Source organism: Orycteropus afer, unplaced genomic scaffold (assembly GCF_000298275.1).
Source record: "Orycteropus afer afer isolate SDZICR_OR568_19922 unplaced genomic scaffold, OryAfe1.0 scaffold00176, whole genome shotgun sequence".
Lineage (NCBI taxonomy): Eukaryota > Metazoa > Chordata > Mammalia > Tubulidentata > Orycteropodidae > Orycteropus > Orycteropus afer.
In genome coordinates this window covers 1,135,441-1,146,093 of record NW_006921763.1, presented here as the reverse complement: position 1 = coordinate 1,146,093, position 10,653 = coordinate 1,135,441, and the positions used below count along the sequence as shown (strand labels likewise).

Below are 10,653 nucleotides of genomic sequence, written 5' to 3'. Positions count from 1 at the left end.
GAGCAGTTGATGGTCTGTTCCACAATCAGCTCCTGGCCTGGTTTTGGCTGAAGATATTGAGCTTTTCCACTGCCTCTTGCCACAAATGTAGTCAATCTGATTCCTGTGTGTTCCATCTGCCACGCGTAAACAATCAAAATGGCTGTGCCCTCAGGATAGCTGAAAGTCCACAGCTCGGGTTGTCTCCCTCCTTCTGTTTTCCTTCCTAGTCATAGGCCACCATCACATAGTTGTCCCTGCAGCCCTTGGTGACCAGGGCTGATCTTTTGGTTAAATCTCAGGTCCCAACACTAATTGGAAATATTTAGGCTGTTGGTCCTGTCATAGCTGACAATCCATAGTTCTGTCTCCATACTCACTGTTTTTATTTAGGTTTTTCTACTGGTTGGTGCCTCATCCACTTCTGTATAGTTCCCTTCAAAGCTCAGGGCTCCAGGATTATCTTCTGTATCTATGTTAATTGGTTCTTTTTTGTTGTTGTTGAAGAGGGGCTGTGTAGTTTTTCTGCCTATTTCACCATGTTACCTGAACTCCCTAAATTTGCTTTTTAAAAACTTCATTATTGCTATTATTGTGTGTAAATAATAATAAAATGGAATATTTCATTTATGGTACACCTAGGTACAGCTCTAGCCTGTATAAGTAGAAGTTTTCTCATCACAAATGAAGAAACTGAGATTCACAATATTTGTGCTGCTTAACAGCCTTAGCTGTAGTTATCAGGAATTTCACATATTTTACATTTCAGCCTTTTTTCTTTCTTTTTCACGTTTTTTAATACCTAACAGGCAAAGAGGAAGACTGACATATATTTATTCCTAAAATTTAAAAATCATAAAACAGTCATATTTGTCTTAAACTAGTTGGAGTAAAAATTAAACTTCACAGAGGTTCTGAATCAGTTACTTTGTAATTATAAATAGTAGTAGAGTTAGTTACCTTTTGTGGCTGTGATTGGAGAGAAGTGACAACTAGAGTGACTTTATTAAAGCACCTTTCGAAAGTCATTGGTAAACTGCTGATGCAGAATTACCAATTTTTACTCACTTTTAATTATTAAAAATATATATTTGTAATTTTAATTCATAATATGTAGTATCTTTAGCGAGATCGTGTTCACTTTCAGATTAATAATATAGATCAAAGACACCAAATGATTATTGCCGAAGAAAAACATTATTGTCACTTCAATCATTTTCCCACCTCACTCAGGGAATATACTTTAAATTATAAAAAGGGAAGGGAGCAAGTTCTCAAGCTTTTTATTTCAGTAGTATTTCAGTAGTATAGACGTGAAATGTTCCACTATTATTTGAAATAATAACTAATCTATTAAAATAGTCACTTGCAAGTAGAACAAAACTACCAGTCATTCCACTGTTTGACATTTAGGATAGATTGATAGTTCTTAAAAAATAAATTATGTTTGCTAGTAGAGTGTACTATTAAAAGGCTGCATTTTTTCAAAGAATGTAAGTCTTGTTGTTAAGTGTAAAAACTTGTTGCAAACTTCATTTTTACACCTTTTTGATAAATGTTCCTCTTTTACCCATACATCCTCTATTCCCAAGTGTTAAAACATTCTTAAGGAAAAGATAAAATTCCCATGGTCTGTATTTTCTATTTCAACTTCTTTTATTTCTCCACATACGTCTTTTAGGGGCCATTTCTGGTGTTGCTTTTGACACACTTTGTATTTGAACGTTAAAATTAGCGATTGCTTTTAAGTATTGCATTTATTTTCCTAGTGAATATTTGATGTTTTAAAACATTTCCTACACCAAATGGTTTCATACTAACTTAATTTACATTAAGATGAGGTATCACTAGTAGAATTGAAACAGAACTTTCATAGCGTATCTTCTGGATAAGAAAATGTTGTTGTTGTGTACCATTGAGTCGGACCTAACTCATAGCGACCCCTCCTTGGGTTTCCGAGGCAGTATCACTACGGAAGTAGATTGCCCAACCTTCCTTCCAAGGAGTGACTGGTGGGTTTGAACCTCCAGCCTTCTGGTTAGCAGTCAGATGCCTTAGGCACTATGTACCAGAGCTCCCTTGGATAAGAAAATAGGATGACCTTGATGAAAAACAGATTTAAACTAAATTTTACTTTTTTGTAGATCCTCTTAAGAATCTTGCTGTGCTATTAAAATCTTACATTCTTTCATGTCATGTTCTGTATTCAGTAGGGTTCACATGATTAAACTTACGTATCAAAACGTTAAGTGTGTGGCATCTATGTGGCTGTTTATATCAGAGCTTAAATTGCAGGATAGATTTCTTTTTAAAAATGAACTGTTTATGGCAGGATTATTTGCAGCTTAGAATTTGTTCGAATTGTATGATTATCTTATATGTGCAAACATCTCCAACAGATATGTAGATTGCAAACAAGCTGCAAAGTAGTATAAATTAACATTTGGAAGAGTGTGAAGTAAGAGTAAAGAGCCATGATTAACATGGAATCAAATCAATGTCTGCATAGTAGAAGAGAGCACATGATTTGAAGTTCTCACCATTATAAGCAGAAGTATGAAATTGTGGTTTGATCAGTAACCCCAGGCTTCATTTATTCTTTGATCTTTTTTTTCTACTAGAGCAATGATGGAGAAGAGCGTTTAGCTGTTGTTCGACTTCTAGCTAAATTGTTTGGTTCTAAAGATTCTGATTTGGCAACACAGAATCGTCCACTTTGGCAGTGTTTTCTCGGACGGTAAGAACATATGCAATTCTGTAATTCTGACTTCTTTGTTTTGGAGGCTAGTCAGTAGGGTTCACTTTAATTATTGTCTGTTTGTATCCATGGCATCTGTGTTACTGTCTTTCTTAGAGAGTAAGCTGTTGGAAAATTTTGTAGAAAGCTTGTATAACATCTGAGAACATTCTAAATGTTAAGATTTTTAAGTAAATCATGAGACTAAGGAAAACTAACGAAACCAAGCCATTGCCATTGAGTCAGTTCTGACTCATAGCAACTCCCATCCAGTTTCTAAGGTCGTAAATTTCACTGAAATAGCTTGCCCATCTTTCTTCCACAGTGTCACTGGTGAGTTTGAACCACCAGCCTTCTGGTTAGCAATCAAATGCCTTAGGCTCTGTTCCACCAGAGCGCCTTGGAACTACAGACATACTGGTCCAATTTTAAGACTCCACAGCATTTGTCAATCAAGCAAATTACTCATTTACTCATTCTTATTATCTTTTGAGTCTGTAGCTTATAAAATTTCATGATGTGTATTTACATAAATTGGTATAATTATATGATTTTTAAATTGAAAATATCGTTGCTCTTAACTCACATTTTTAGTGTTTTTTCTTAAAACATAGGATGATGGTAATGTTTTCTATTTGCTGGTAAGGTTTAAAAATCCATAAAATGTATTAACTTCTCCCTGAGTTTGAAGTACATATTTCCTTTGCTTCAAAAATTGATTGAGAAATATAATTTTACAATTACTAGCCTGGAGAACATTTGCAGTTCACCATAGTTTAGCTCAAGTGGTCCAAAAGTTAGTCTCAAATTCTCTTAAACTCGTTATAATAGTCTTTATATTAATTCTACTTTATGTATTAAAACATGACAAAGAAATCTGTGACATGGATATAATGATATCTTTGCATTATTGGCTCATAACAGGCCATTTTGAAGCTCTTAAAACCAAATGCCAACTATTCAAATAATTAAATGCTATTCCATAAGAATTTAATAGAGATTGAATGAATCAAGTAAACTTGTGCAGATACAGGGAAAGAATTTTTAGCCTCTGTGATTGACATCAGCATCCATAGCAAAACATTTTGTAAAATATGCAAGACTCGGTTTATCTCTTAATTATGACATCACATTTGATATTCTATAATATTACTTGATCATAAATAATCATGTTTCATTTTCTTTCTCAGAAAATTATAACTTCCAAGTGAAAGATTTTATTAAAATATGATCATTCACTCAGGATAAGGAAGCAGGAGGCCATAGACATTTACTAAATAACTTGAGTCTAATATTTTATGAGATCACTTGAAAAGTGAAGATATTTCCTGCTCTGTAAAATCTACATCATTTATAATTAACAAATATATTTTTTAAAACATTGCCCAATAGTAAAATTAAATTTGAGAGTTACTCAGCTTATGTTTTTTATATGCAGTTTTGAATTTACATGTGGCATTTTGTATACTAAACAGCTCTAGTAGCACGGTGCCTAAACCATTTGATTGCTAACCAAAATGTTGGTGGTTCAAACCTACCAGCTGTTCCACAGAAGGAACTTGGGGCAATCTACTTCCATAAAGATTTATTGCCTGAGAAGCCCAATGGAGGTCGCTATGAGTCAGAATCAACTCAATGGCAGTGAGTTTGGTTGTTTTTTTGAGTATTTTGTGTACTAGAGTTTTAAAAGAGCATTTTACTACAAGCTAGCCCTGATCAATGTATTATAAGGCAATAATGCACTCATTTTCTAACTTCTGCCTCCTCCTTTTATATATGATTTTGCTTCCCTTGTCTTGCTCCCCAATGTTTTCCATTTATAAGTGTATTTTTGAAACAGCTTTTGTACGTTTTGAATTTTTATTTTTTGTTTGTTTTGTAACATAATTTTAAATTCTTAATTTCTTTTACTTTAGAAATGTGATAGTTGGTTGGGGTTGAAGGATGTGTTTATACTGTGTTTTTTTTTTTTTTTCACATGGTAAGCAAATTCTGTTTTTGAAAGTGTGTTTGTGAAATTATGTCTTTTTCATTTGTAAGTACTGTATATTCTTCTTTAGAACATATAGCTGTCTCTAGAATAATCAACAAACTGTTTAATCAGTAACTGTTGATTATCAGCATTTATAATCCTTATATACCTTATTTTGAGAGAATTATTTTGATTTAAAATTAATATTTAGCACTCTTTTGTAGATTTAATGACATTCATGTTCCTGTGAGATTAGAAAGTGTGAAATTTGCCAGTCACTGTTTAATGAATCACCCAGATTTAGCAAAGGATCTCACAGGTAAGCTAGCTTGTTCTTATACATTTTAGAGTAAACAAATAAATATATTTTAAGTGTGACCTGTAACTCAACTTCATTTTCTGAATAGATTTTATCTGGCTATGGTAATCATGCACTAGTAAATGATTTCATTTTTACACAGTAAAATTACATTTGAAATTTAAAATTTTAATCCTTTGTAATTTTTTTGGAAATCATATTTTAAGGAGAAAGATTATTTCTTATAATGTATTGAGTTTGGGCACAAATCATTATATGATAGTTAAATATAGTAATATATCTAATAATAAAGAGAAAAATTATTATCTTCTGTACTAGAATTTCTTATGCATCTTCACTTGAAACAAGAGTATTTGAACCGACTTTTCTGGTGGTAGGAAATGGCTTTTCTCAAAATGTTGCCTGAAAAAAGCAGGAGATAACATTTTTTGTTTTGATTAGGTTTGTATTGTGAGTTATTTTGGAAATATTTTGTAAGTCAGTGAATGTTAGTTTAGATTTTATGTTGTGTAACACACAGGTATCTGTCAGCTAACTTCCTATAAACATTTTTACTTTAAAAAAAAATCTCTTTTAGTTTATAACTGAAATTCTAAACTGTAAATCAGATATATTATGATTTGGATTTTCTAGGGTGGTTTTTTTGTTAGTTGCCATCAAGTCATTTCTGAGTATAGCAACCCTTTGTACAACAGATAAAACACTGCCCAGGCCTGCACCATCCTCACAATCATTGCTGTATTTGAGCCCATTGTTGCAGCCAGTATGTCAATCTATGTCACTGAGGGTCTTCTTTTGTTTTGCTGACCCACTCCTTTAATAAGAATGATGTTCTTCTCCAGGGACTGGTCCCTCTTGATAACCTGTCTAAAATATATGAGACAAAGTCTTACCATCCTAACTTCTAGAAAGCATTCTGGCTGTACTTCTTCCAAGATAGATTTGTTTGTTCTTTTGATAGTCCATGGTAAATTCAATATTCTTCACCAACACCATAATGAAAATGCATCAGTTCTTATTCCATCTTGGCTTATTCATTGTCCAGCTGTTACATGCATACAAAGAAATTGATAATACCATGTCTTAGTCCTAAAGGTGACATCTTTGCTTTTTAACACTTTAAAGAGGTCTGTTTGCCCAGTGCAATTTATTGGTTGATTTCTTAACTGCTGTTTCCATAGGCATTAATTGTGGATCCAAGTGAAATGACGTCCTTGACAACTTCACTGTGTTTCTCTGTTTATCATGATGTTGCTTTTTGGTCCAGTATAGTCTAGGTAAAATACATTAAGACATGACAGTGCACTAATAAGTGGTGTGGTATAGTTTATTTTATGATTATGTAATATACTACTTCCTCAAAAGAAAATTATTTTAATGTGTTCCACATTTTAGCAAATATTATTTAGTATGGACAAAAGCTTAAAATCTTTTCTAACTTTTTGTTTCATGACAAATTATATAGCTAGCTAACAGCTTAACTTTCCTGTTATTACAGAATATTTGAAAGTAAGATCACATGATCCAGAAGAAGCTATTCGTCACGATGTTATTGTTACTATAATAACAGCTGCCAAAAGAGACCTTGCCTTAGTCAATGATCAGCTACTTGGCTTTGTAAGGGAAAGAACACTGGACAAACGGGTAAATCCAAGACAATTTTTAATTTGGCATTTACTGTGTTTATTGACTATGTCTTTTGGGCACTACTGTGTTTAGATTCTTTGCCACATAGTGTAAGAGGTATTGTCTATTATATTTCAAGTGTTTCCGGGTAAAAGTCAAATTAATAAACAGCCATTAATTTGTGTGTTTCCAGTCTAACTTTCTATTAATTATCTTCATGAATAAATAAATTGAATTCTATAGCTTTTCTGATCTTAGACACAGATTGCTCTTCTAGCATTCTTTTATAAAAGAACAGCTAAATTAAATAAGTGAAGTTTCATTTTATCCTTTCACTTATATAAGAATAGTAATAACCAAAAATTAAATGCAGTGCCGTCGAGTCGGATCTGACTCATAGCGACCCCTCCTTGAGTTTCCGAATCAGTATCTCTATGGAAGTAGATTGCCCAACCTTCCTTCTGAGGAGTGGCTGGCCTGTTTGAAGCCCCAGCCTTCTGGTTAGCAGTCAAATGCCTTAGGCACTGCACCACCAGAGCTCCCAGAATAGTGATAGGTCAGCTATATTTCTTATAGCTAGTATTTCAAAAAATGAATATCATTTTTCTTTTCGTCCTAACTTTTTATTGTAATTTGAGTGAAAGTTCATAGAGCAAGTTGGTTTTCCATTCAACAGTTCATACACATTTTGCTTTGTGGCATTGATTGCAATGTTCATGATATAACAGTACTCTGTCCACTTCCTCCCTGTGTTTCCCATTTCCATTCCTCTTATCAATTCTTGCCTTCTGAGCTTTATCCTTGGACAAATGCTGTCCTTTTGATTTCATGTAGTTGATTGTTCTAAGGGGTATGTACCTCTCTGGTCATATTCACCTTGTAGGCCTATGTATTGTTGGCCGAATGTTGAGCCACAGTGGTGAGTTCAGTTCCAGGCTTGAGGCCTATCTAAGTGACATAGTCTTGGGACTTTAACAGTCTCTATCACATTAGTAAGCTAGCCTTTTTTGAGTTTTTTTTTTTTGTTTGTTTAATTTTTATTGTTATTTGAGTGAAAGTTTATAGAGCAAATTCATTTTTGAGACAACAGTTCATATACCTTTTGTCTCATGACATTGACTGCAATTCCCCACAGTGTAATAGCTCTCTTCCCACTTCTTCCCCATAGTTACCACTTCCCTGTGTCCTTCATTCTCATGCACTCTTGCCCCGAAAGCTGTCTCCCTGTGCAAACCCTGACTTTCTGTTCTCCCATGATTGATCACTCCAAGTAGCTACCTGATGTAAATGTTCAACCCATATGCCTGTCTTTTGTTTGGCTGGAAGCCACAGAATGAATTCAGTTCCACACCAGAAGGATGGCTAAGGGCCATAGTCTCAGGGGTCTTACCAGGCTCTATCAGACCAGCAAACCTGGTCTTTTTTTATGATTTTGAGTTTTGTTCCACCTTGTTCTCCCACTCTATCCAGGATCTCCTGCAGTGATCCTCCTCTGAGTGGTTGATAGTGGTAGCCAGGCACCATCTACTTCTTCTTCTGTTCTCATAGTCATATAGGCTGAGGATCACATGATATACCAGTCCCTTGGACTAATTGTTTCCATGCATCTTTGGTTTTCTTCGTTCTCCTTTGCTCTGTACAAGGGTAGCCCCATCATTACATCTAGATGGCCACTTACAAGCTTTTAAGGTCTCAGTCACTACTCAGCAAAATAGGATGTGGAACAATGTTTTGTGTAGTATGTTATGCCAGTTGAGCTTGATGTGCCCTGCGACCATGGTCCCGAGCCCACAGGTCCAACTACTTGCTCCCTCTGGGTAGCTGCCTGTGGCCAAGAAGTGATTACAGCCTTGTCCCTTGTCAGCTGTACTATATACCTGGGAATTCTTACAGAACATACACATATACTTGTAGAAACATTGTCTCCCAACCCTATACATGGTCATGGGCACATTCCCCCCCGTATAGATATACCTAATCGTTCAGCCTGCCCACCCATCTGTTCACCCGTATATCAATGTTTGCCATCACTGACAACACAGTACTGTATGTTCAAAGTTTTGTCTTTGTTTTCTGTACCTCCATGTACCTGTCTCTATCTTCCTCAGTGTATCCGTGTTGATCACTCATATTTGGTACCTTGCCCTTCTCTTCACCCAAATCAATGCTTGTCTCTGCCTATCTAGCAGTGTTCCCCTCCCTCCCACCCCTGGTAACTAACAAAGAAAATCTCCTTCCATGTAGAAACCTTTCCTTGACTTTTTACAATAAGGGACTCATACAGTATTTGACACCTGAATGTTCTTACAGCACATACAAATATGAATGCAGAAACATTGTCTGCTAACTCTGTACATTGTCATGGGCACACTGTTCCTTGCCTTGACATATCTGATCATTCAGCCTGTCCACCCATCTGTCCACATGTAGATTAATGCTGCCATCACTCACAATGCAGTAGTGTACATGCAGAATGGTTCATCTTTGTTTCCTGAACTTCCCATGTACTTCTTCTGTATGTCTTCGTCTTCCTCAGTGCCACCGTGTTGATCACTCACATTTGATACATTGCCCTTCCTTTCACCCAAATCAATACTTGTCTCTATCTATCTAGCAGTGTTCCCTACCATCCTCTCCCATCCCTCGTAACCAACAAAGTAACTTTCCTACTATATATAAACCTTTCCTTGAGTTTTTACAATAATGTACCAATATAATATTTGTCCTTCTGTGATTGAGTTATTTCACTCAGCATTATGAGTTTTGTTCCACATTATTTTCCCACTCTATCCAGGACCTCCTGTCATATCCCTTTCAGAGTAGGAGGCAGGAACTATCTAGCTCTTCTGGTCTCAGCATCATGGAGGCTGGAATTCACATGGTCCATTAGTCCTTTGGAATAATTGTTTCCGTGTGTCTTTAATTTTCTTCACTTTTCTTCATTCCAGATTTTGTCTTAGATTGCCTTTCAGGCTTTTAAATCCTCAGTAGCTACTTACCAAAGTAGGATGTAGAACATTGTCTTCGTGGATTATGATATGTCAGTTGACCTTGATGTCTCCTGAGACTATGGTCTTGAGCTCCCCAATGAAAATAACTATCTTGTGCCTAAGGAGTGTATAGTGCCTAAGGCACTTGGCTGCTAACCAGAATGCTTTTGGTTCAAACCCAACAGCCACACCTTGGAAGGAAGGTTGGACAATCTACTTCTGTAGTGATAACCACCTCAGAAACCCAAGGAGGGGTCGCTATGAGTCAGGGCTGACTCAACAGCACATAACGACGACAGCATAACTTAACTGGTTTTCTCATTCACTGAGCTAAAAGAATATCATACTTTCTAAGTAAGTGGTGTTTTCACATTACTATGCCAATCTAGTAATAGTACTATGCCAACCTAGGGAGCGCTGGTAGTGCAGCACTTAAGGCATTTAACTGCTAACCAGAAGGTTGGCAGTTCAAACCCACACACCACTCACCAGAAGGAAGACTGCAATCTACTTCCATAAAGATTTATCACCTCAGAAACCCAAAGGGGTCACTTGAGTTGGAATTGACTCGATGGCAGTGAGTTTGGTTTTTTTTGGTTTATGGCAACATTAGACAGAAATGTTGGTTATGTGTTTACTTTTATTGTGCAATTTCCTTCATTTGATCCAGCTAGAAATGTGGGTCAATGAAGAAGAGTAGTAATAAGATCGGCAACAGCACTTGTTAAGGAATAGTGTCAACTATACACAAGAGATGGACATACAAGGCAGGCTGATTAAGCAGCTAGTTATTAACATCTTTAACAGAGGTTACCTTGCAATGCACTATTTATTTGAGGCATGGTTGAAAACTTGTCGTCCTCCAGAAACCAATGTGATTTAGCTATAATATGACGATAGAAAAAGGAATTGTTCTTGGTTATGAAATATACCACAAAGTAGTGTTTAGTGTTAATATAGTCACAGGAGGCAAGTATATGGTGGTAGACTCTGTTTAACTTACTCAACAGTACCAGTAATTATAACTTTG

At 35.7% G+C, this 10,653-nt stretch overlaps 1 protein-coding gene across 1 annotated transcript in view; it reads left to right on the top strand.

Annotated features, from left to right (window-relative positions):
* The window catches only part of PDS5A (PDS5 cohesin associated factor A), a 216,501-nt gene that overhangs the window by 121,765 nt on the left and 84,083 nt on the right, over positions 1 to 10,653 (top strand). Inside the window, exons 8-10 of the mRNA XM_007947143.2 lie at positions 2,601 to 2,716; positions 4,913 to 5,007; positions 6,506 to 6,651. Coding sequence (XP_007945334.2) covers positions 2,601 to 2,716; positions 4,913 to 5,007; positions 6,506 to 6,651 — 357 coding nt within the window. The remainder of the gene's footprint in view (positions 1 to 2,600; positions 2,717 to 4,912; positions 5,008 to 6,505; positions 6,652 to 10,653) is intronic.